General features: G+C 37.8%; 2 protein-coding genes across 2 annotated transcripts; both read left to right on the forward strand.

The window, feature by feature from the left end:
* The first annotated feature begins 938 nt into the window (after positions 1-938).
* LOC120419405 (uncharacterized) lies at positions 939-18,661 on the forward strand. The gene is given in 12 exon segments (XM_052710010.1): positions 939-1,283; positions 6,840-6,997; positions 7,058-7,457; positions 7,510-7,806; positions 7,866-8,311; positions 8,397-8,692; positions 10,040-10,173; positions 15,662-15,819; positions 15,876-16,275; positions 16,558-16,854; positions 16,906-17,342; positions 17,396-18,661. Coding segments are annotated over 12 exon segments (3,417 nt in total). The 5' UTR covers positions 939-1,163; the 3' UTR covers positions 17,670-18,661.
* Positions 18,662-18,900: 239 nt separating this feature from the next.
* LOC120419421 (sensory neuron membrane protein 1-like) lies at positions 18,901-27,248 on the forward strand. Its single transcript, XM_039582099.2, has 7 exons — positions 18,901-19,153; positions 25,394-25,551; positions 25,608-26,007; positions 26,057-26,353; positions 26,405-26,608; positions 26,662-26,840; positions 26,898-27,248. The coding sequence occupies exons 1-7, from the start codon at positions 19,034-19,036 to the stop codon at positions 27,175-27,177; spliced, it is 1,638 nt and encodes a 545-aa protein (XP_039438033.1). The 5' UTR covers positions 18,901-19,033; the 3' UTR covers positions 27,178-27,248.
* Positions 27,249-27,506: the final 258 nt, after the last annotated feature.

Below are 27,506 nucleotides of genomic sequence, written 5' to 3' on the forward strand. Positions count from 1 at the left end.
ATACTTAGCTTGAAAAGTGGAATGAAGGGTATAGATTAAATTCAGTCTGTGGATATTCTTTGTATCGGTGTGACTAAATAAATAAATCATCAATTGTAATTGTAGGTTTATTGAAACGATATCCTGTTAGTTTACACTGTATATCATGCCAAGGAGGTAATGTGGAACTGAATTAAACTTTAGGATCAATATCTCCATATTTTCCTAGCAAGAAATGAGGAAAAATTATGATTTAATTTTACTTGCCAAAAAGTAAAAAAAAACCTTAATTTCAGAGAAGAAATATTTTTAAATACTCAGTTATTTAATCCTTTGAGCAAAGTTACACGACCTTGCGAAGAAAAATATTTCTCAAGGATATTTAAAATGCAAAACGTCTTTTCCTTCCCATCCAGTTTACATGCATTGCATCCTTTGATGTGTGTGTTCACCACCCCAAACCCGATATCTACCACCACGATCCGAAGAAAAATATCTTCATCGAACCGCTTGAGCTAGCTGAGAGGGTCAGGTCAAAGTGTGCTGGGAAATTTAACCCCACAACCCCCGCTCCTCCCCCTCATTCCAGTGATGTTTTCAAAGCATTGCGCGGAAAATGTGCTTTGTATCTACACGTTAACCACCACAAACACGCGTCAATCGCTATTGGAAATGACGCTACTTGGGAGCCCAGGTGAAACTAATTATATGCAATTATCGTACCGGGGGGAGGCTTCGATTGGAGGGAAAACGCACCTGTTTTCTTTTCTACAGTAGGCTGGTGAAGACGTCGAATGAAAGTGCATTTTTGAGTAGACATGTCTGCGGAAAGGCCCAGCTGCGTTGCTCAGGGGTTGAGGGTGGGGGAGGAAGTTTGAACTTGAGACTTTGGTGACAATTTTTGCCGTGACAGTTTTTCCAGGGAAATTTTCCCACTGGGGTAGCGCGGTCTTGGGTGACATGAAAAACGGCATAATAGTTGCCGGTCGGAAGTCAAGTTGAATAAACGTTTTTTATTGTTCTTGAAAAATTGGCTTAAGTGAGAAATTTGATGCAGGGTATTAACTTAGTGAGATTATTAAACATGTACCTTCTGTTAAAGTAAAACAATAGAACGAAGGACATTGCTTTAATTAATTGGTCCCTAAATTGAAGATCCGAGAAAAACTTAGTGAGGTGAGACCATGAATTTGGCGGACGTGAATTTCAAGAAGATTACCATCATCTGTGCTTGCACGATGATTGGCGGCCTGACGCTCAGCGTGGGAGTAATTCCTGCGCTGGTTCAATTCATGCTGAAACAGGTAAGAAAATTTCAAGATCAGTCTTTTTTTGAGAATAACATTTTTTTATTTTTAAATTGTATAAATTTTTCCCTTAAAAATGGCTTATAATTTAAATGTCATAGAATAAAAAAAGGTCAATAAGTTACATTGCTCTTATTGGCAAATTTGAGATTGTTTTGGAAACAGGAATTAATATCGGAATGGAATTTAAAACTTTTACAAAGTTTTCCATTTTATTAAAAAATTAAAAAAATGTTTGTAAACAAAAAGGTTACAAACGATTTTTCTAAAATATTTTTTTTGAGATAAAAATGATGATTTGAATTTTTTTTGAAGCCGAAGCTCTTGATTAAAAAACAGATTTTTTTTTTCAATAATTCATTTCAAATTTTACATCTCTTCAGTTTTTTTTTGAGAAATTTTTTAAGTGATTGAGACAAAAACTCCAGAAAATATTTTCAATTTTGTTGTCAGATTTTTCATACATTCTGTTTTTTTTGTTGAATGTGTGACTAGAATCATTTTTTTATGATTTTTGATCAACAAAGAAATTTAATTGTATATTCCTGCCAGATAGTGTAATTGATTCAATGCTACCTGTTAACTCTGCAAAATTGTTGCTAAACATTAAATTGCCCTTAAATTAACATTAATCGAACCTGGAAAGGGATGCAACACGATAGCATCAAGTTGCATGGGTAAAGGTCATTCCTTGGCCCAGAACTTGGCAAGAGCTCAAGCTAGCAGAACGTAATTTGTGAAAGTGAACTGCTAGAAAAAATCTTCGCAACCGCAACCGATGTAAAATAACCACAGCAGTTGAACGATCGATAAGGAGAAAGCATAAAATTGAAAACGGTTTACTTAAAATTCACTCTGTGATTGTGGGTTTTTTTCTAGGCATATTTATTGAACAAGTTTGTCTTATCAATTCAGAAATAAACGTCCATTTGTACAGCTAGTCATTGCTTTCTAAAAAGTGGGTCAAATTTTGGTCAAATTTGATATCAGTTACTTATAGAGATGCTGTGTAAAAATAAAGCATAGTGCAACGCACGATTCATGTTATTTAACTGCTAAAACTCAACTGTGCAAAACATAGATGTGGAAGTCAGAAATCGTTGGAAAAAGTGCTTACAAGACAATTAGACATTGAAACAAAACGATTTAAGTGAAATCTCTTTTCCGATTCAGGCTTTTGTAGTTTTGTAGTAACCAGTGCCCTAAAATGAAATTGGAGAACGTGAAATTTAGGAAAATTGCTATAATTTGTGCATGCACGATGGTTGTTGGATTGACAGTCAGCATGGCCATATTGCCAGAGCTGGTCAATCTTATGCTGCGCCAGGTAAGTTTGAATCTAAACGGAATGCGGAAAAGTTTATGGTTTTGGAAATATTTTGTTTCGATGTACAAAAATGGTAGTCATACTTTTTAAAAAAAATTGTGTTGAAAAAAATTTAACTGACGGAAATAACTTGGGAATAACTGTTTTTGATATTTGAAAATACTAGGCCAATAAAATTTTATGTTTTTTTTTTGATTTTTTTGTTATTGGATTGTTATTGTAATAACAGACTAATCACATTTTTAGTTATTCTTCGAACAAATCTTTGTTATTATTTTTTGTTATTTTAACAACTAATCCGATCATCCCAATAACAGTTGGAGGTATTCTTTCATTATAAAAAATGTTATTCCAAACTTGTTTTGGCTTTCAATCAAAATCAGACCAATATCAAATTTTGTTATGATAACATAAACTGTTATTAAACCCTTATGCAAAAATTGATTTTTCAAGAAGATTCCATAACACTTTCTGTTATTTTAACAGTATTTGTTATTGAAATGGCATGAATTTAGTTATTACCGTCTGTTCGGGTCTGCCCGGGTATCTATTGAATCTGAACTATTTTCGGAAAATTATCATAATTGATATTACTTTTTTCAAATCTAGAACATTTTATTGAAAGTACAAATAACAGACATAAAATTACCAAAATTAGCGATGGAATTAAAAAATCTTCAGCTAAGATTTTGTATTTCTTGTCAATAATCAATAATTCACTAAGGCGATTGCAAAATTAAAATATCGTCCAATTTTTCGCGAAAAAAATTGGATTTTTATTGCATTGGTTTGCCATCAGATCCAAGATTTTCCAGCCTTTTAGAATTTTTGAAGTTGTTTCTTGGTTATGAAAATTGTGGTTCCCGTAATTATCATTTTTCCCTTGTAATATCTTTGTCAATGCTTGCTTTCAGTGAAATGATTACATTCATAAAATTTACGACAAATATTTTTTTAAAATTTTTTGAAGCTCGTTTTCTTAGTTTGCAGAAATTGCAGATATGGAACATTTATACGAACAGGGGCAGTGCAGATGCTGATGTTTTGATATTTTTTTACCATATTTTCAAAAAGCTTTTTTTTATTTTTTTTTCTAAGCACAAAAAAATAAATAAATTGAGAAGTATTCACGATGGGTTCGTTGTTAAATCTGAATGAGATTTTTTTTATAACAACGAATTCTTTAATTTACATGGTTTTTGACCTAAACTTTTCTCAGAAGTGTGTACTGTGGCAAGTTGAAGAGAAACATAAACGTTTTAATATTGTTTTGCAGATAAATTCAATAAATTAAAATTCTTTGAAAATTGTTGCATTGTTGCAAAATAAGGCGGTTAGAAAATATATCCGGATCCGGAAATTGTTTACATACATTTAAGTGAGATCCGGCTTCAAAAAAGTAAATCAATATCACTTAAGTGGCCATATCTCGAGACAGGGTAGCCAGATTTTCAATGTTTTGGACTCGTTGGAAAGGTCTTTTGATTACCTAACAAGCATGGGTCGGATGATGGATCCGGAAATTGTTTACATACATTTAAGTGAGATCCGGCTGCAAAATAGCACATAAATATCACTTAAGTGGTTATAACTCAAGACAGGGTTGCCAGATTATCAATGTTTTGGACTCGTTGGAAAGGTCTTTAAATTACCTAACTAACGATGTATAACATGATGATGTTTGGTTCAGTTTACTGCCATTTATTCAACTTCCGAAAATATGCGAGAACACATTTTTATACTTAACTTTTGAAATACTTATCGAAACTTCAAACAATTCAATAGCACCGTATGGGACCCTAAACTAAGTCGAATGCGACTGGTTTGGTAAAAATCGGTTCAGCCAGTGCTGAGAAAACTGAGTGACATTATTGGTCACATTCACACAGACATTTGTTCAGTTTTCGTTTCTTAGTCGGGTGGGTTTTCGAGCTTTAAATAAAAAGTTCAATTTTAGAGCAGGATTATAGCCTTACCTCAGTGAGGAAGGCAAAATGTTATCGTGATACTTTTTGCTTAGAAATATCTAAAATCAGGCTTGAAATTTGAAATTTTGTTTTTTTGTCTTCCCCTTGACCAGTTCCAAGGGAGAAAACTTTTAATAAAATTTGTACTTGCTTTATTGAAAAAATAGTTTAAGTTATTTCTACAAAAGCTGAAAACATTTATATTTTAACTCGAACTTGAGATATGATTATTGGATATACTGTATAATTTTGATCCCATAGCCACCACCTAGTTTTATTAAGGTTTTATGGTAGCATCTTGATTGCTTAATAGTTTTATTTGGGCATTCACCGCAACCAATCAGCAAGAGCTAATTAAAAGGTTCTAACAAGGTTTTATGCCTCGGACGTAAAACCTGGTGAAAATAAAAAGCCGACTGGCTTTCAATAAGGTTTTATGAAAGTTTTAATAGAGGCTTGAAAACCAAATGGCAATGCCATGCCAAACGGTTTTATTGTATGCTTCTTAAAAACCAAGGGTGTTGTAGCTGTCAAGTGCCATTAGGCATGCAAAAAGCTCACTTTAAACCATTAGCATTAAACGCAGCCAAATAGCAATGCTTAAATATGGCACTAAACGCGTGGTCTGATTAATTGTATATGAGTGACCGCCATCTTGGCAAAAAAATAGAAAAAGCATAAATTTGATTAAAATTTGATGAAAACACTCAATTATGATGGATTTCTGACATCGTTAGCCTAGCCATAGAAGTTCATAAATAATTTATACATTTCTTGCAAAATAAAATGCGAATATTTTTTTTTATTTAAAAACTGTGATTGCAGAAGACGGGACCGTGGTGTAGGGGTAAGCGTGATTGCCTCTCACCCAGTCGGCCTGGGTTCGATCCCAGACGGTCCCGGTGGCATTTTTCGAGACGAGTTTGTCTGATCACGCCTTCCGTCGGACGGGAAGTAAATGTTGGCCCCGGACTAACCTAAAGGTTAGGTCGTTAGCTCAGTCCAGGTGTAGGAGTCGTCTCCCTGGGTCCTGCCTCGGTGGAGTCGCTGGTAGGCAGTTGGACTAACAATCCAAAGGTCGTCAGTTCGAATCCCGGGGTGGATGGAAGCTATGGTGTAAAAAGAGGTTTGCAATTGCCTCAACAATCAAGCCTTCGGACACCTAGTTTCGAGTAGGAATCTCGCAATCGAGAACGCCAAGGCAATGCTGTAGAGCGAATAATTTGATTTGATTTGATTTGATTGCAGAAGAAATATTTTTGATTAGGCGAGTTGATTTTTTTGACTCTATCTCCCCCACATTAATCGATAAAATTTCAACCGCAGCTGAATTTGAGATACCAATTGCGGAGGAATAAGCTTTAAAATTATGTTGATTACCTCCTAATATCTATCATATCATCATCGCCATTTTTGACAACCATCTCCATTATAAAATATAAGAATAAAACTTGTTTGGCATAAGACGTTTGAAGACGTATGAAATGTCATTTTGCCCTAACTCCTAGCAAGGTTTTAACAAAGGTTTGATTAGGGCTTTGAGGAGGTTGTTAGGATTCAGTTGTAAAGCCTTGAACTCCTATGTAGGTTTTATAAATAGGCCGCAACAATCTTTTTACGGAGGTCCTTTTGGGTTCCAAGTGGCCCATGTAACATTTTTTTCCAGGAGTTCTACAAGAGCTCTTCAAGATAGCTACAGCATAGCAGTTTGGACCGCGGTAGGATAAAACTCTCTTCAAGTACTCTTCCAAACTCCTGAAGAAGTTTTGAAGGGAGTTTTATCCTACCGCGGTCCAAACTGCTATGCTGTAGCTATCTTGAAGAGCTCTTGTAGAACTCCTGGAAAAAAATGTTACTTGGGGGGGTTTATCGAGGTTCTGGGGAGTTTGTTACGATTAAGTGGTTTCAATGTTGGTCTTATCTTCCACGGCTCGTGGATGTAACTTCTGGAGGTCCTGGTCAATAACGGAGTAGCAACTGCGGGTGGGCACCTATGCTTATGCTTATGCTTATGCTTATTAAGTGGTTTCAATGTTGGTTTTGGCTGATAGGTTTTATAGCGGTTGTGACAGCTCTGATAGAGCCTAAAATGTTACTTGGGAGGTTTATTTGTACAATTAGTATGTTTTAAGGGAAATGTTTGTGGTACCATTGGGACCATCCACAAACCACGTGTAACACTTTTTTGGAAATCTGAACCCCCCTTCCCCCCCCTCGTGGACAATTGTTCATACAATGTTTTTTTTTCCTCACTTTCAGAACCTCCGCCTCAAGCCGGGCTCCGACCTGCGCAAGATGTACGAGAAGGTGCCGTTCGGGCTGGACTTCAAGGTGCACATCTTCAACATCACCAACCCGCAGGAAATCATGCAGGGTGGCCGGCCCCGCGTCAAGGACATCGGTCCGTTCTACTTCGAGTGAGTGCCGAGTGCTTCGATCTGTCCATGGCCTACTAGATATAGAAAGGTTTATTTCAGGGAATGGAAGGAAAAGTACGACATCGAGGACAACGACGGGGACGACACGATGACGTTCGACATGAAGAACACTTGGATCTTTCGACCGGATCTGACCGCACCGCTGACGGGCAACGAGATGATTACCGTTCCGTACCTGCTGGTGATCGGCGTCCTGCTCGCCATCCAGCGGGACAAGGAGCCAATGCTTCCGCTGATTTCCAAGGGGCTGGACATCATATTCGAACCGCTGGAGTCGGCGTTTGTTACGGTGCGCGTGATGGACCTGCTGTTTGACGGCATTCCGGTGGACTGCAGCAGTGAGGAGTTTGCGGCCAAGGCACTCTGCTCGGGGCTGGATTCGGAGGGCGCGGTGGCACCGCTAAACGATACGCACGTCAAGTTTTCGATGTTTGGACTGGTAGGGGCGGCACTATATCAGGCCTAAAATGAGCTTAATGATTTTTTTACAGCGCAACGGTACGTCCATCGGTCGCTTTAAGGTGTACCGGGGCATCAAGAACGTGGCCGACCTTGGTCGGGTCATAACCTACAACGACGAAACGGAAATGGACTACTACGACGGCGACGAGTGCAACAAGTACGTCGGTACGGACTCGACCATTTTTCCGCCTTTTCTGACCAAGAAGGACCGGCTGTGGGCGTGGTCGCCGGAGATCTGCCAGTCGCTGGGTGCGGTGTACGCGGGCAAGTCCAGCTACCAGGGTTTCCCGACGAGCTTCTTCACGATTGACTTTGGCGATTTGAGGGTTAGGGTTTACAGGCTGACATTTGAAGAAGTAGATTGTGAGGTTATGTTTTTTTCAAGGACGACCCGGTTCATCAATGCTACTGTCGCGATCCTCCGGACGGTTGTCCTCCGAAGGGGACCATCGATCTGGGACCGTGCGTTGGTGCTCCCATTCTGGGTTCCAAGCCACACTTTATCGGAGGAGATCCCAAACTGTTGCGGGACGTTGACGGCCTGGAACCGGATCCCAAAGAGCATGACATTTTCATTCACTACGATTTGGTAATGTTGCGTAGTTTATGAATGTCCCTCTTTTTGAAAGCTTCTAATGGATGGATACCTCCACAGCAAACGGGAACGCCATTTTCGGCCGCCAAGCGATTGCAGTTCAACTTGGAACTGGAACCGATCCGGGGTCACGAGGTTTTCGGGAAGTTGCCGAAAATGGTGCTGCCAATGTTCTGGGCCGAGGAGGGAGCCTCCCTGAACAAGACATGGACCAAGCAAATCAAACCGCTCTTTATGTAAGTGAACAGTGGATGCCACAATGTTTTGACAGCAAATTGAAGCAAGTGTTGCCAACTTTTCTTTATTTTGACCAACTTGTAGGATTCGCAAGTTCAACGCCACGGTCAAGTGGCTCTCGATAGTGCTGGGCACGCTGGGCACGATCGGTGCCGGGTTCATGCACTACAAGCTGCACATCAAGCCGGTCAACGTGCGCCCCATGGAGGCTCAGAAAACGACCGTCAAAGAGGTGGAACCCTCGGTCGAAACCAACGGAACGGGAAAAGAGCCACCGGAGAAGGTTGAACCACGCATTGTCGACAGTGCGCATAGGAATTTGCCGCCCCTTTACGACGGTGGATTGGCCGGCAAACAAAAAACGGTGTCGTCGGATCAGCGCGAAAGATTCTAGGGCTGCAGTGTTGCCAGAAGTTTCAATCATCAAAAGAGTAAAAGTGTTATCAAAGTAGCCAAACTAGCATTACGGAATATTAGCTCGTACATTGTGTCATTATCGTTTTATACTTGTACAAACTTGAATGTCGAACTGGGGACCATTTAAAAGTTACGTTACTTAGAACAAAAAAAAATGTGTTTCTTGCAATGGAAAAATAAGCAAGGAAACCATTGAAATCTTACCAATAATTCAAATCAAAACATCGTTTAGTAATATCTGGAAGCCCCCAATCTGGACGCATAACCTTTAAAAAACAGCAGAGTGGGAAAACTTTCCGTGCGGAAAGCTCTACTCTTTGGGGAGGAAAAAGAACAACTTTTCACCAAACCAATTTGTCGCTATCTCTTCAGACTTGGTCTATGGCTGGCAAATCTGACCGAACGAGGAGAAGAGAGGAGGAAACTTTAAGGCTAATCGAGCTGAAAAGCTTCAAGTAGGCTGTGCGCTGTCAAGCTTGATGTGTACATTTTGGCGCAAGTGGTTAGATTGTAGGTGCACAGTTAGTCACATCTTTGTAGAATCAATTAAATGTGCAGTTCAAAGAAAATCGGTAATCAAAAATAATTCGGTTTTTAGGTCTGTGTAACAATGTAACAAAGCAATCAATAAAACAACATTTAAAGAAGAACAAATTGTTTCCTTTAAAATAATCTATACTGCTAATTCGATAGAAAATAAGCTTCAAAAGCAAAATTTTTAAAGGGAATTTTCCACTGTTTTCCTTGGATTTCAATGTCTAGAGCGTAAACCACCTTGGCCTACACAAATGTTGCCATCGGGAAAATTGCAACCTGCATGAAAAGTTAATTCCGGTGGAGGTGGATAGCTAATTACTGTATCGTTTATTGGAAGAAAAAAAAATCACATCGGAATGAAAGTGCATTTTAAGTGTTGATGTTTTCCATTGATACGTTTGGTGATTCTCGGGAAAAAAATCATTTAACCCCTCCGATAGGGGAGAGCGGGTGGGTAGGGCAATGGGGGAGCTTTGTTGGTCCTGGAGGTTGAGCTTGACCGCTGCTGAGGGGTTGTGAAAATGATATCGCAATTTTCGAGCCGACCCCCTCCACCCATTCGATGGGCTGGTGAACGATGAGCTATAATTTTAAGTAATAGTTGCCGGTTGGAGCTCGTTTTGGATAAACGCATTTTTGTAATCGGGGGGAAATTAATGAAATTAGAACTGTAATCAGATAGTGACGGAAAATTGAGAAAAAACAAGTGTTTGGAAAGTGCACCACATGGAATAGAAATTATTTAACATTAGAAAGATCCTTTAATTGGTTTTAAATGTTAAACAAAATGAAGCTGGAAGATTTAAACTTCAAGAAGATTGCCATCATTTGTGCTTGTACGCTAGTTGGAGGATTAACGTTCTGCTACGGGATATTTCCACCGATACTGAAGTTTATGCTAAAACAGGTGAGTATTCGCGAAAAAAACACAGTTTTAAAACTTATGATGATAAACAGGGGCTTAGAACCTTATTTTATACTCTTTGGTTATTGCAAAGTCAACCTCCACTGATTATTTTTTTCAGAGCGCAGCGGAAAAAAAGTTCGAACGGTAACTTTAGCTCGCTAGAACTTGGCCATAACTCACTCAATCGAGACGATTTTTCCAGAGATTTGTAAGGATTGATTTGATCAAATCTGTAATTTCTAGATAACTTTTTCAAAACAACCAATGCGCCATGGGTTTCCTATGTACATAGGATTTTTTTCGTTCGCAGAAATTACTGATTAGGTCAAATCGAGTTTCGCAAAATTCTAGATTTCCTTACAAATCTCTGGAGAAAAAGATCGTCTCTATTGGTTGAGTAATGGCCGAGATCTGGCGAGTTGGAGTTACCGTTCCGACTTTTTTTGGGTGTTTTTAGCAGTTTAAAAAAATATATTTATAAAAGAAGAATCTTGGTAAATTTGTTAATATTTTGCTGTGTTGATTCAGATACTAACCATTGAAGATTATTCAATTCGTTTAATCGAACATCGATTATTTTAATAACATTGTCTTCTCAGCAAAAGATGTACAGTACTTGTTCGGTAGCTGGGCTGAACGAAAAATAACGAGGGGACCACCGATGCATAATATTTTACTGATGAAACATAAAAATAAAAGTTTAATCAAATTTATTAACAATGCTTACTTTTCATATTTCATTAATTGTGACTTGAAATTGAATAAAAGTTAGAAAAAAGTTTTTTTTATTTATTGAACATGATTTTTGCATCCATTAACCCCTCGGGAATTTCGGTTTGTTTTGTTTTTTTGACGTTTGTCTGCTTTTCAACTGGGCCCTGTTAAAAAACGCCCAGTTACAGAACATTTACTGTAGTAAAATTTATACTTTCCACTCTTAAGCGGCCTGATAGCCGAGCGGGCTAAGGCACCAGTCCTCTCTGTTGGTGCTAGGTTTGAATCCTGCCGGTTGAATCTTTATTTTTGTGCTTAAAAAGGTTTTACATGCAGTTGCTTTGGGTCGTTGAGTTCTCTAATATGACCCCAAAAATGCTTCAAACTGATAAGAAAAAGTTTATTACAAGATGCTGGCCAAAATGGCGGCGATGAAATATTGAGAAAATGCATTTGGTAATGTAACAGGCTATCAACGACTGAAATTAAACTAAAATGAAGTCACAGAATTCAAATTTAATTTATCATGATTCGATTACCTAAAGTTCTTCAGAAAACGTTGGATAATCGAACTACGGGTAATCGAGTCTGGACTGAATTATTTATTATTAATTTTGTAATTTTTTGCGTATTTCTTTAAAAATCTTCTGAACAAGTAAGATTCATTCAAATAATGTGTTGTGATAATCAAACAAAAGAAAATCTCTTAAAGTTTTTTGTTTTGTTTTTTGAAAACTTATTTATTTGAAAAAATAATCTGCATGCCAAACAAAAGCTATATTTGACGAAATGTCAATTTGGACTCTTAATGAAAACCTTATTCTGATACTTAACGCGACTTCAAAGTTTAACCACAGACTGTGGGTTAACCCTGCCAGACCTGATGGGTCATATATGGCCCAAAAATTTAAATTTACAAAACCAGCCTATAACTTTAGAAGCATTTTCATCATTGACTTGAAACATATTTCTTTGCAGTTGATTAAAATTTTATTTCCTTTAAAATTTTAAGTTTTTTGAAAAAAAATATTTACAGTTGGTTATGAATCTTGGAAATTTATGGTATTATGATAAAATTAATCAAATACGGAAAGACATTATTATTAAGCCTCCATTTCCATAATAGCCAACAATCCAATTTATTGAAGAGGCAACAAAATGTCACGAATCGTTGGTTGCTGATGCATCGAAAAATTTATGCAAATTTTGTGCTGTTTGAGTGATACCTACAAAAACTTCAATTTAATTGTTTCTTTAAATTTTAGTAACTCTGAGATATCAGAGATTTTATTTTTCTGGGTTTTGATTTTTTTTTATATCTAAAATATCTGGGATTCCACTTTTTAAAACATTTAATAAGTTTCCAAAGCTTATGATAAAAATCTCTGGGCTCTCTTATGCGAATTACATTGGAAAACCAGCACGCTTAGTACAAGAGAGCACATAAGCATTGAAATGTCGAATATTTAGACTTCAATCAAAGAAGAGACAGTATTTTGAGATATCTCAAAGTCATTTTATATTAAATTAGTTATTTTGAAATAACACAAGTTTCTTATATATTATACAATTATACGATTTTCTTATATATTAATCTCTTTTGCTTTTTATGTTTTGTGTATGACTCGAAAAGCTTCGCAATAACAATGTTTGTTATCTTTGAAAGTTAATAAGAGAAAAATAAACGTTGTTGTAACAGCGTTCATAATTTTGTGTATTGGAAACATTTTTTTTTTTAAATTTGTAATCGATGTACATGTAATTATTCTAAAAAAAAACTCAAAAAATCAAAGCATTCTGATCCAATTACGTAGCATAGCATATTACGTTTTTGAAAAAAGATCTAAATTTTATTTTGGATGTTTCAACACGGAGAGACCGGCCGGGGCAAATCTAAGAAAATCTTGGTTAATTTAACTAAAAGTATGGGTTAATTTTTTACACAGCTTTTTTCAATAATCTATTGTTGATTTTGTTAACCCAAAATTGCTGACCACCAGTAACTAAAATTAACTAAAAAAATAGTTGGAATTGCAATTTTTGTTGGTTAAATTGCCGAAAAAAATTCTAGCAGTCGACTGCTAGAATATTTTTTTCAGAAAATTAACTAAAAATTTCTTGTTTTCAGCTGAAATATTGTGGAATATTCTGTTAAAAACTGGCTGGAACATATTTTTCAACTATTTTTCAACAATTTTTTTCGTTATATCAACCGAAATATTTTTGCATGCAGCAAATTATTAGTGGTTTATAACAAAACATTTCTTAATTAGACATAATTTATGTAAGTGTTGATATATATTTTCTTTAATTATCTAACGATATAGGCTGGGCCGAATTTCTAGCTATATTTTAACTAAATTCTTACTTGAATACAAAAAATATTCGTACATGTAGTCAATAATAAGCTGTTGTTAGCAATATTTTTATTGAATTTGCAGTAAATTTTATAATAATGCCTCACAAATTAATGCTGAGTTTTTTTTATTTTCGCATTTATTCTGCCTAAAAATTTAACGTTTTGTACTATTTTTTTGCATTAAGTTGTAAAATTACTATTAAAAAGCATCAAAACATTTTTTTTAACTGTTGTTATAAAACATGTAAAGTTTGACTAATGTTTTAAAAAATTACATTGCATTAATCTAAAAAAATAATAAAAAAGCTTATTACAAATTTCTCGTGAATTCCTTAAAAATAGAAACCGAGTAATATTTTCACCAAGTTTTAAGCTTATATTTTTATTATGTTGTATAAAATTAAGTGTTGTATTCACTTACCATCACTGTGAAATCATCCGATAAGTCATCATCATCTACAACGGTCTAAGGACACAGAATTTTCACCAAAGTGAACCTTTTGCTGCAAATAGACATTTGGAATTTATTAGTAATTTAATACAAAATTCTTAATTTCGGCTATAAACTGAAAAAAGGAACGTAAATAAATGTAATTATAATGAGGAAAGAAGAAATATCAATAATGCTACTTACCAAGTTTGCATTAATTTAACAATTACTTTTGGCAACACACTTTCACTGCATTTGATTCAATTTATACAACGTACTCCGATTCCTGAAAAAAATATTTTGAGTTTAACTTACCAGTTTATTGAGCAGTCGTATTGCAACGAAACTTTCAAAATAATAATTATCTTCTTTTGTATATTTTTATTTATTGATATTTAACTTCATCTCTATTTTTATGTTGTCATAAAGATTAATATATTTACGCAAATTCAATATAATTCAAAGTTGCATAGCAAATATAACTATAACTGGGCTGAGAACGTATCTCAGTTACAAAATGCTGCTCGCTAACTGAGCTGATCGAAAAATGATGCGAGGAACGTGAATGCATTATATTTTCTTAACATAAAATTAAATAAAAGTAACTTAAAAAATTCCAGAGCATACCCTTTGAAAATCCTTTGAATATGATATGAAATTTATGAAAACTTTAAAATAACATTTAATTTTTGAATTTTTTTAACGACATCAGGGACTTAATTCCTTAGGAAAAAAAAAGTAGCTGGGCCAATTTTGAGCCAAATCGGTTAAGGTTTAAGCGTCTCTGTAGAGCGTCAAGTTGGTAATAAAAAATCTTTTCATACAAACACGTCTTCTTAAAATCGCTATTAACTCAACGCCACCTATTGGTGGAATTATGCGATTTTTGCTTTTCATCATGATTTTGTGCTAATTTTCCCATACAAACTTAAACGATCAATAGTGACCCTTAAACCTTAACTGATTTGGCTCAAAATTGGCACGGTTACTCATTTTAACCTACAGAATCGAGCCTGGGGGTAGTTTTTAAGATGTTCGAAAAATTTCAATTTTGTCACCATACTGCATTGTCATTGTATTTTTTAATTTTGTTGTATTCTCGAGCTTGGGAGTTTAGGTGTTAAACAACACTCAGTTATGTTTACCGCACAGGTACTGTATTATCTATATATATATAAAAAATGTCGGCGGTGTTGTTCGAACGCGAATCAGTTCAACACGGCGCGTCGGATCGAGGTGCTTTTTATTGCGTTGGGTTCGTATAAGCCCAAGGAAGGTTCTTACGCTAACTAATTGACACTTTGGCCACTCTGGAACCGATTCCGGAGCATCGGCAAATTGTATGGAGAAAGTTACGTAAAATCATATTTTGATCACAGGAGGCTGAATAAGCAAAAAAGCAAAAAACGTCAACAAACGAAAAAAAAAAGCAGAACGAAGTTTGTCGGGTAAGGCTTGTCTATAAATATAAAAAATTTCGACGGTTTTGTTCGAACGCGAATCAGTTCAACACGGAGCGTCGGATCGAGGTGCTTTTTATTGCGTTGGGTTCGTATAAGTCCAAGGAAGGTTCTTACACCAAAAAGTGACAATTTTGGCCACTCTGGAACCAATTCCGGAAAATATGCAGATTGTATGGGAAGAGTTACGTAAAATCAAATTTTGATCACAGGAGGCTGGAAAAGCAAACAAGCTAAAAACGTCAAGAAACGAAAAAAAGACAAAAAGAAGTTTGTCGGGTAAAGCTAGTTTATATATATCTATATATATAAACAAAATTCGACGGTTTTGTTCGAACGCGGAAGTGCCGATATGGCAACATTAGAGGCACGATGGAGTTAGATGCTGTTCGCCTAGTAAGCAGATTGCGTTTTGTCGTGCAATTCAACATTTTTCACATAGGCTGTTATTGAATCATTGATTCATTGACCCTTTATGAATAATAAAAAAATAGATATTTGATAAATTCATGACACCGTTTCCAGAATGTCCTGCTCAAACCGGGCACCCAAATGCGGGGCATGTTCGAGAAAATGCCCTTCCCGCTGGACTTCAAGATCCACCTGTTCAACGTGAGCAACCCGGAGGAGATCATGAAGGGTGGCAAGCCCAAGATCAAGGACGTTGGGCCGTACTACTTTGAGTGAGTCGATTGTCAATTGATCAAGTAATGGACACTGATTTTGAATATCTGTTCAGAGAATGGAAGGAAAAGTTCGACACCGAGGACGACCTGGAGGAGGACACGCTGAGCTTCACGCTGCGCAACACGTGGAAGTTCCGGGCGGATCTTTCGGCGCCGTTGACCGGCGACGAGATGATTACGCTGCCAAACATGCTGCTGTTGGGGGTCTTTCTGATGGTGCAGCGGGAACGTGAGGCCATGATGCCGTTGATCAGGAAGGGAGCTAAGTTGATTTTTGACCCGCTGGAATCGGCGTTTATGACGGTGCGCGTGTTGGACTTTCTGTTCGACGGACTTCCGGTGGACTGTAGTAGTCAGGACTTTGCGTCGAAGGCGCTCTGCTCCGGGATGGAGTCGGAGAAGGTGGTTTTCCCGCTGAATGACACGCATTATCAGTTTTCGATATTTGGAGCGGTAAGGGCTGGGAGTTACAATTAGGTGTAACAGTCAATTCCCGGTGGTTGGTCACTTTTTCGTTTGACACTTTTTTAGTTTGTACCCCGTTGGTTGGTCAAAGTCAAACTAAAAAGTGACGAACTGGCGCTCACGCACACTATCAAAAGAAACGTTTGGTAGTGTGTGTGAACTCCGTGTTAAAGTGGTGTCAAACTAAAAAGTGACCCCGTTCGTTTACAACAGTTGGTGTCAAACCATCGGGGTTTGAGTGTACTGGGTCTTGAAGGTATCTTTTTGCAGCGTAACGCAACGGATGCAGGTCGTTGGGTTGTGTACCGTGGCGTCAAGAACATCGGGGATCTGGGTCGGATCGTGAGCTACAACGGGGAAACCGAGATGGACGTTTACGATGGCGACGAGTGCAACCAGTTCATCGGTACGGACTCGACGATCTTCCCGCCGTTCCTGACTAAGGAGGATCGGCTGTGGGCATGGTCTCCGGAGATTTGTCGCTCGATGGGTGCCACGTACGGTGGCAAGTCCAAATACGCCGGAATGCCGATGAGCTACTTTGAGCTGGACTTTGGAGATTTGAAGGTATGCTTGGGTCACGGTTTGAAGTTCTTGGGTAACGTTGATCAATTACAGAACGAACCGGAAAACCACTGCTTCTGTCGCGATCCACCGGAGGATTGTCCTCCGAAGGGAACCATGGATCTGGCGCCATGCTTGGGAGCACCACTACTGGGGTCGAAGCCACACTTTATCGACGCCGATCCAAAGCTGCTGGAGGAGGTTGAAGGACTTGAACCCAACCGGGAGGATCACGACATGTTCATTAACTTTGAATTGGTCCGTTAATACTTTGTATGTCCTAATATCTGTGATAAAATTGATTCTTTGCAGATTTCCGGCACGCCGGTTTCAGCCGCCAAGCGGCTACAGTTCAACCTGGAGATGGAACCCGTTCGCGATCATGAAGTTCTCGGGAATCTACCGAATGTGATTCTACCCGTGTTCTGGGTTCAGGAAGGAGTCTCTCTCAACAAGACCTGGACCAATCAGCTCAAATACCAGCTATTTCTGTGAGTATTGACACTGATTGTTACAGAACCATTAAGATCATCCCAATTTTCAGCGGTCTCAAGTTCAACGCCACGGTCAAGTGGTTGACGATCATCATCGGAACGGTCGGTTCGATCGGAGCTGGCATCATGCACTACAAGCGGTCCACCAAGAGCGTCAATGTGACCCCCGTGGAGGCGGTTAGCAACGGAAGTGGACGGATCGTTTCGGTGAGCTCGGCCGGCAAAGACCGCGAGGCCATCAACAACAGCAAGAATCTGCCGGCGGTCCTCGACGGACTCGGAGAACGAATTCCGAAGATGGCACCGGTTGAGCAGCGTTACTAAGGGTGCGATCAAAGTGTGTTAGGTTAGGATGATTGATTGTTTATTGGTGAGCAGGGATGGAATAATCGCAAAAAAAATCATTTTCGCTTGCGAACTTTCTTCACCCGCGAAAGAGAGAGGAGGCAAATCACGCAAAAGAAAATCGCTCCCGAACTTCTCCAAGAAAATCAATCTGCTGATGATTTTTTGTGGATTTCCTTGCCAGCACCACTTAAAAATATTTATTTCATTTTGTTTACACACATTGCCCATCTACAAAATGTGACAGGTCATTTTTCGACGTGTGACGTTACACTTGCAAGTGTAGTAGTGAAAAAGATGTTCCGCCGAATAATCAAGATGATGATTTTTTTAGATTCCTTTTACCGATCTTTCGTGCGCGAGAGTGGAGTGGATGCTCTCTTCGGATTTTTTCTCTTGATGAACGTCCAATGATTTTCTTTTGATGATGATTATTCCATCGCTGTTGGTGAGGTTGTCAAAATCGAAACCGCTGATAACGTTGAAGTGGAAAGCGACGAACTGTCACTTTCTCAAATGGCGATGGTGTCAAACCAACGGGGTTTTAGTGTAGCAAGTGACAGTTTGTCACTTTTCATTTCGATTCTGTCAAATCAACGAGGTTAACCTGTGAGATTTATCTGCACGTAGTAGTGATTTAAATTGACGGTTAAATCAAATTTAAAATAGATCAAAAGCATCGATATCAGTTAAAAGAGAATAAAAAATTATTGGTTAAATTCAAACTGGAATTTTCCAACCTTGCTTTGAATTCCGAGGTTGTTGAATTCACATTCCGTTGCTTCGATTTTTCGTATCAATTTATAATAATGAAACACATGCTGGAATCCGTGCAATTATACACAATTATCCGTTAGGGGAAAATTGAAACGTTGGAAGTGATATGGAAAAAACCGTGGATGAAAATTGATAAAGCTTTTTTTCTTGTAGAATTTCAAAATAAAGAAAAACCGTAGCATTTCCTTTGATAAGTTTATTCTCTTTGAAAAATTCTCTGCCCAACATTTTGTGAAATTGTCCCAATTAACCCCACCTTACGGTTTGAAGCAAAAAAAATCCCTCAACATAGAATGAAGGTTGGTGTTTTTTCCCCCATCGCGCTGATTGAATTCTTGGAATGCTCGGTTCGAACTTGAAATCAAATACCAAGTGCAAGGTAAGCTCTTCGCCGGATGAGCTACCGGTTGCTGGTTCAGTCCACGGTCGAAAGTCGGATCGGATGGTGTTGCGAAAACCGGAAGTGGAGTAATTTGTAGCAGGATTTTTTGTTGTTGCTGTTGCGTGAAACAGGATTTATCCGGTGTTGGTCAAGGAAGTGAAGCAAAAAACTAAGGATTCCAACCATGAAGCTTGATGAGTTGAATTTCAAGAAAATTGCCATCATTTGTGGCTGTACGCTGGTGGGAGGGCTCACCTTCAGCTTCGGACTGTTTCCGATGATCCTGAAGTTTATGCTGAAGCAGGTTGGTGTACAAGTTTTTGAGTAAAAATAAGTTTTAATTTGTCAGAGTTTTTTTTGAAAAGGTCCTATAAGCTATTGTCTTTCATATGTTTATAGTACCTATTCAAAAAAAACCCTAGATTTGTGGTATTTTTCAAAAGTAATTTTTTAAATTTTATGTTCATGCAATTATTTATTCAAAAAGGGCACTTTAAGACTCTTTGCAAATATTGAATTTTGAGACATAAGATGGGAAAAAGACATAAAAGCAAAACATTTTTTTTCTCAAATTCCTTCCTTTATATTTAGCAAATTTTTGGTAGTAGAGCAATTCTCTACGAAATCGGTCTTTTTTCTTCAATTTTATTTTTTGTATTTTTTAATCCGACTGAAACTTTTTTGGTGCCTTCGGTATGCGCAAAGAAGCCATTTTGCATCATAAGTTTGTCCATATAATTTTTCATAAAAATTTGGCAGCTGTCCATACAAAAATGATATGTGAAAATTCAAAAATCTGTATCTTTTGAAGGAATTTTTTCATCGAGTTGGTGTCTTCGGCAAAGTTGTAGGTATGGATACGGACTACACTGGAAAAAAAATGATAGACGGTAAAAAATTTGTTGGTGATTTTTTATTAAACTTTTTGTCACTAAAACTTGATTTGCAAAAAAAACACTATTTTTTTTTTCATTTTTTGATATGTTTTAGAGGACATCAAATGCCAACTTTTCAGAAATTTCCAGGTTGTGCAAAAAATCTTTGACCGAGTTATAATTTTTTGAATCATTGCTGATTTTTTTCAAAAAATCGAAGTATTCGTCGCAAAAAATTTTCAACATCATTTTTCGATGTAAAATCAAATTTGCAATCAAAAAGTACTTTAGTGAAATTTTGATAAAGTTCACCGTTTTCAAGTTAAATCCATTTTTAGGTAACTTTTTTGAAAATAGTCGCAGTTTTTCATTTTTTTAAATTAGTGCCCACTTTTGAAAAAAATATTTTTGAAAAGCTGAGAAAATACTCTATATTTTGCTTTTTTGAACTTTGTTGATACGACCCTTAGGGTACGTTATCCATTAGTGGACCCCTTTCCTATAGTGGACCCTCTGAAGGGGTTTTGATGAAAAATTCAATAAAATCACAATTTCAAGCGTGTTGTTGTTTACAAATCTTTTATTTGGCATGTTCAACATCATTTAAAACAATGTTGACTGACATTATATTGTCCTTTTCACCAAAATAAGTGTTTTGAGTTCGACATCTGAAATCAGCCATGGCCACTAGCATTTTCTCAACAAAACTGCATTTATATTTTATGATTGAATTAACTATCAAATCATTTTTTAACTGATTATTCAACTTCAGCAAGTCGAAATAATGTATGTTTAAGGATCTTTACTAAAATATAGCGAAGAACTGCCATTTTCGAGCAAAAATTAGGGGGGTCCAATATAGGACAACTAAAATCCAAACTTTTCCAAAAGTGGACTCCTGTTAATTTAACCTTCAAAAATGAAGAAAACTGTGTATCCAAGCAAAAGTTTCTCTGAAACAAACAATAAATGCTAGTTTTTATCAACCTAAACGCATATTTTTTCAATTATGAGTATAAATTTAGCTGTTTTCATGTTAAAATTACCAAAAAAGCTGAAGCCGTAAGAATTTATAATTAATCAAAACTATAGTTAATTGTACTTAACTGAAGCATTATAATTGCAGTTTGAAATGATATTTTATTTTTAATAAATCAATAAAAAAACCATTTTTTTAAATAAACATGCGTGGTTTTATCAGCAACTGTAAACAAATCTAATGTTTAGTTTCGGTCAACCATTTATGTAATTAATATGGAAAAATTTGCATCAAGATTACTTTTTTATTTATTTTTATGTTTACAGTGGTTTTTGAAACGTTTTCGTTTTTTTCTTTTTCTTTTTCTGTTAGGTTTTTTTTGTTGTTTAAAGCCAAATTTGTTAACAAAACATATTTGTTTATGATAAAAAGGGGGTCCATAAAAGGTAAAAATTTTTTTTTTCAAATGACTATTTTTCTGCTCAAAAACAAATAACTGATGAAACAAATAGTCAAAATAATTCAAAAGACTTCAGATTTAATTGTTTTGTACAAAAGGTTATGAAAAAAAGCTTAAAATATTGAAAATGAGCATGAGCATGAGCATGAGCATGGTTGACTGCCAATGAGCTGCTACTCCATTGTTGACAGATCAGCTGAAGTTAAACAATGAATCAAAAATGATCAGTGGGAGCCAACCATCCGTTCACTGTTTAACCTCTGAAGATCCCTACTTTATTAGTCAATACCGGCGCCCTCCCAAGAAGCCTGCAGTTCAACAAAAGGGGGGAATGTTAGTCCGATAGTTGAAGTTGCAGACTCATCAAGAACATAGTTTTTCGCTATATACTTGTTGATACCGCTTGAGACCGTTGAATCCACAGCATCTCCTTCAAGCATCACGTGATTAATATTTTTTTGGGTTAGTATGATAAGGTATTGGCTTTTCGATGCCTCCCGAGCTACGACGCTATGGGGAGGACTTTCATAACAGACCCGTCGGCGAGCCTTCCGAGCAACGATGCTATGGGAAGGTCTTTCTGGTTAACACACAAAATCACTCACACACAGTTATTTTAATCCACTATTAACTCGACGATCCAAATTGTCAGTGCGTCTTTCGATCATTATATAGAAATGGCTTTTTCACCGCAAAAAAAACCTTATTCGAAAAATTTAAACACAATCCACCCGACGCCGTGCCTTCCGATCAACGATAATATAGGAAGGGCTTTGAAAATCACAAAAAAAATCACTTCACTCCAAATATTTTTTTATCTACTCCTCGCAGCACACAATTCACGACAAAAATGCGAAACAAAAGGCACAAAAATCACTTTTCACTCCGAATTTTTTTTACGACCACGCGCTCCCTTTGCCAATTATGCACTGATGACGCTGCATTTTCAGAGGGTAATCTTCTCCTCGCAGCACACAATTCACGACAAAAATGCGAAACAAAAGGCACAAAAAAAATCACTTTTCACTCCGAATATTTTTTACGACCACGCGCTCCCTTTGCCAATCATGCACCCAAAAAAAAAAAAAAAAAAACAAAAAGCTTAAAATATTGAAAATCTGTGAAAAATGTGCTTCGGCTCTCCTAGGGGGTCCACTAATGGTTAAAATACCCTAGTTGCTGAGATATTGCCATGCAAACGTTCAAAACCAGGAAAATTGATGTTTTCTAAGTCTCACCCAACAAACCCACCAATTTCTAATGTCGATATCTCAGTAACTAATGGTGCGATTTTCAATGTTAAATTATGAAACATTCGTGAAATTTCCCGATCTTTTCGAAAAAAATATTTTCAAAATTTTTAAATCAAGACTAACATTTTAAAAAAGCCAAACATTGAATATTACGCCCTTTTGAAATGTTAGTCTTGGTTTAAAAATTATTAAAGTTTTTTTTTTCGAAAATATCGGAAAATTTTACGAATGTTTTATATTTTAACATTGAAAATCGGACCATTAGTTGCTGAGATATCGACATTAGAAATTGGTGGGTTTGTTGGGTGAGACTTAGAAAACATCAATTTTCCTGGTTTCGAACGTTTGCATGGCAATATCTCAGCAACTTAGGGTCGTATCAACAAAGTTCAAAAAAGCAAAATATAGAGAATTTTCTCAGCTTTTTAAAAATATTTTTTTGAAAAGTTGGCATTTGATGTCCTCTAAAACATATCAAAAAATGAAAAAAATTAAAAATAGTGTTTTTTTGCAAATCAAGTTTTAGTGACAAAAAGTTAAATAAAAAATCATCAAAAATTTTTTTACCGTGTATCATTTTTTTCCAGTGTAGTCCGTATCCATACCTACATTTTTGCCGAAGACACCAACTCAATGAAAAAATTCCTTCAAAAGATACAGATTTTTGAATTTTCACATATCATTTTTGTATGGACAGCTGCCAAATTTGTATGGAAAATTATATGAACGAACTAATGATGCAAAATGGCTTCTTTGGGCATACCGAAGGCACCAAAAAAGTTTCAGTCGGATTAAAAAATACAAAAAAAATCAAATGACCGAAATCTGAGAGAACTGCTCAGTAGTGATACTGTAATATTGCATAGAGAATTTTGCTTCAACATTTTGAAATTTGGGCTTGCAATTTGAAATAGGAAAATATGAAAACAGTTTTTTTTTACCATGAAACTTATTTTTCGTCCAAAGTTCAAAATTTGTATAAAGATAAAAAAACCTCCATTTGATTCAAAATAAATAATTTTTAATTCATCAATAAAAATTATTGCGTCTATCAGTAATATTTTTTTTATCCGCTGATTTTTTGAAGAAATTTTAAAATATAAACAGCTAATTTGCTTCGAATTTGATTTAAAGTTTTTGTTGCCCCCACTTCAAAGTTGGCCCTAAAAATCAGGGGGCAAAAATTATATTTTTTCAAAAAGCTTCAAAATTTCAATGGAAGTTTAAGTGAAATCAATTTAAAATGCATTCCCCTGCGTTTAAAATTATTTTTAGCATATGTCTTTAGAATTTTTGAAAATTTTCGATGTTTATATATCGCTTAAAGTTTTTTTTCGCTGTTTTTTTGTCAAATCTGACTTTTTTTGAAAACTAATGATTGCAAAACAACTGAACTAGAGTAAAATGCATTTTAAAACACTTTTTGCATTCAAATGCTAAGACTAGAGCTATTCTCTACCAAAACCAGAAATGGATTTTATTTGTATTTTTTGATTTGGCTCAAACTTTGTGGGGGCCTTCCCTATTCCCAAATAAGCTATTTTGTGTCATTGGTTCACCCATACAAGTCTTCATACAATTTTGGCTGCTGTCCATACAAAAATGGTACGTGAATATTCTAACAGCTGTAACTTTTGAGTAATTTTTCTGATCAATTTGGTGTCTTGGTCAAAGTTGTAGGTTTTGTTGAGGACTATTGATAAAAACTAACTTAATCCACCTATGTGGTTGGAGCCTTCCTCACTCATTACCATCAATGGCTGTACACAAATTTCATCTATTTTTTAGATCTGGAATGAAAAAGAACATAAATATCACTTAAGTGGCCATATCTCGAGACAGGGTTGCCAGATCTTCAATGTTTTGGACTCGTTGGAAAGGTCTTTTGATAACCTAACCAACGATGGGTCGGATGGTGGATCCGGATATAGTTTACATTCATTTTAGTGAGATCCGGATATATGTGAAAACACATTTTTATACATAACTTTTGAACTACTTATCGAAACTTCAATCTGTATAAAACTCAATCTATGGGACCCTAAACCAAGTCGAATGCAACAAGTTAGGGTCAAATCGGTTCAGCCAGTGCCGAGAAACATGAGCTAGTTTGTTGGTCACATACATACATACACACACACATACACACACACATACACACACACATACACACACATACACACAGACATTTGTTCAGTTTTCGATTCTGAGTCGATATGTATACATAAAGGTGGGTCTACGACGTTTTTATACAAAGTTCATTTTTAGAGCAGGATTATAGCCTTACCTCACGAGGGAGCGGCCGTGGCTGACTGGTTGCGGTGTTCGCTTTGTATGCGAATGGTTCTGGGTTCGATTCCCATCTGCTCCCACCGAGAAAGTATAGGAAATATAAATCTCGAAACTCTGAACATGAACGAAAAATCAAAGTCGCTCGAGTCGGGGTTCGATCCCCCGTCCTTTGGATCGATAAGCAAAAATGCTAACCACTAGGCCATCGCGACTTGGTGAGCTATAACTGGAATTAGAAATAATGTTGCTGCCAACTATATACGCGCTGGGTCCTTGTCCATTTGACAAGGGTTCGGAAGTTCTAAATAACGTTTGAACCCGATTGGTGCAAACGTTCTTCAGGGCGGGGCTTGTCGATAAAGCTGAAGTACCTCGCGCTCGGCTAGCCAGCGTAGAAATGGGTCACCGAAGTTCGGCAGAGCTAACACCTTCCAAATGCCTATGCGAGTTATTTGCATGTATAGAATGTAGATCTAAAAATACATGGAAACAACTCAATTTGTAAGAAGCGGCCGCGTGGTCCCGTTTGGTTGGTTGCACACACACACACACACACACATACACAGGATTATAGCCTTACCTCAGTGAGGAAGGCAAAAGACCTTGCGTCTTCATTCAAAAGATCCTTATAATATGGAACCCCATGCCCCACCTTATAACAGAATGTTTAAAATTTCAATTAAAGAATGTGCTGCTCAAACCGGGCACCCAGATGCGCTGGATGTTCGAGAAGATGCCCTTCCCGCTGGACTTCAAGATCCACCTGTTCAACGTGACCAATCCGGACGAGGTCATGAAGGGCGGCAAGCCCAAGATCCGGGACGTGGGACCGTACTACTTTGAGTGAGTCGATTGTCAATTGATCAAGTTATAGACACTGATTTTGAATATCTGTTCAGAGAATGGAAGGAAAAGTTCGACACCGAGGACGACCTGGAGGAGGACACGCTGAGCTTCACGCTGCGCAACACGTGGATCTTCCGGCCGGACATATCGGCACCGTTGACCGGCGACGAGATGATTACGGTGCCCCACCTGCTGGTGCTGGGAGTGTTTCTGTCGGTGCAGCGCGATCGCGAAGAGATGATGCCGCTGATTTCGTCCGGGATGAAGATCATTTTTGACCCGCTGGATTCGGCGTTCATGACGGTGCGCGTGATGGACCTGCTGTTTGACGGCATCCCGGTGGACTGCGGCAGCGAGGAGTTTGCGGCCAAGGCCGTCTGCTCGGGGATGGAATCGGAGGGCGCGGTGGCACCGCTGAACGAGACGCACGTCAAGTTTTCGATGTTTGGAATGGTATGGTTCAGTGTTGGTTAAGGGAGGTATTAAAGGTTTTCTTTTGTAGCGCAACGCAACGGATGCAGGTCGTTGGGTTGTGTACCGTGGCGTCAAGAACATCGGGGATCTGGGTCGGATCGTGAGCTACAACGGCGAACCCGAGATGGACATTTACGATGGGGACGAGTGCAACCAGTACATCGGTACGGATTCTACCATTTTCCCACCATTTCTAACGAAACAAGACCGTCTATGGGCGTGGGCTCCAGAAATCTGTCGATCGTTGGGTGCTCACTACATCGGCAAGTCCAAATACGCCGGAATGCCGATGAGCTTGTTCAAGCTGGACTTTGGAGATTTGAAGGTAAGCTAGAGTTACGTGGTGAAGTTCTTCGATTACATTGATCGATTACAGAACGAACCGGAAAATCACTGCTTCTGTCGCGATCCACCGGAGGATTGTCCTCCGAAGGGAACCATGGACCTGAGCATGTGCATAGGAGTTCCCATTCTGGGCTCCAAACCGCACCTTCTGGATGCCGATCCAAAGCTGCTGGAGGGGGTCGATGGGCTGGAACCGAACGAGGCCGAGCATGACGTGTTCATTCACTTTGAATTGGTTTGTTTCAAGTATTTTTAAACTACCAGTTGATCATAAATAAATTGTTTCAGCATTCGGGAACTCCGGTTTCGGGCGCTAAAAAGTTGCAGCTAAATTTGGAGGTGGAACCCATTCGGGACCACGAGGTTCTGGGCAATCTACCGACGGTGGTGCTGCCGATGATTTGGGTCCAGGAAGGGGTCTCCCTGAACAAAACTTGGACTAACCAGCTGAAGTATCAACTGTTTTTGTAAGTTTTACACATTTATGATAGAGGTTACACTGTTGGCATTTTTGAATCTTTCAGAGGTCTCAAGTTCAACGCCACCGTCAAGTGGATGACCATCATCATCGGAACGCTAGGTTCGATCGGAGCTGGGTTCATGCACTATAAGCGAACGTCCCAGGTCACTCAGGTTGAGCAGGTCGCCAAGAGCGAAGGAGGAGGGCGGTTCATCTCTGTTAGTGCGGCCACCACCGAGGAGGGTAAAAATGGGGGCGGTAATCTACCGGCGGTTCTCGACGGGCTTGACCCCTCGGGGATCTCAAAAGGAATGGGGGATCCGGCGCAAAAGGAGCGATACTGAGCGATGCTAGTGCTACAGAAAAATATATCTTCACTTGTGTCCCATCTTGTGAAACGTCTGCTGCAAAAAATTAGGAATGTAATAAGATGGCACACAAGTGTGTAATCAACCTAAGGAAAACAACAGCAAGCTCATTTTCTTTCTATCTATCGTTTATTTATTTATTTAACGTTTATTTGCATTGAGGACCATCCATAGACCACGTGGACATTTAAGGGGTATGTTCTGGTAATTGTCCGCGCTGTACGAAATGGAAAGTGTAATATCTTGCATAAAAGGTTTAGTTGAAATAAAATAAAAAAATGCACTTTGCAGGGCTATCTTTTAGA

This window comes from Culex pipiens, chromosome 3, assembly GCF_016801865.2.
Source record: "Culex pipiens pallens isolate TS chromosome 3, TS_CPP_V2, whole genome shotgun sequence".
In the NCBI taxonomy this organism is placed as follows: Eukaryota; Metazoa; Arthropoda; class Insecta; order Diptera; family Culicidae; genus Culex; species Culex pipiens.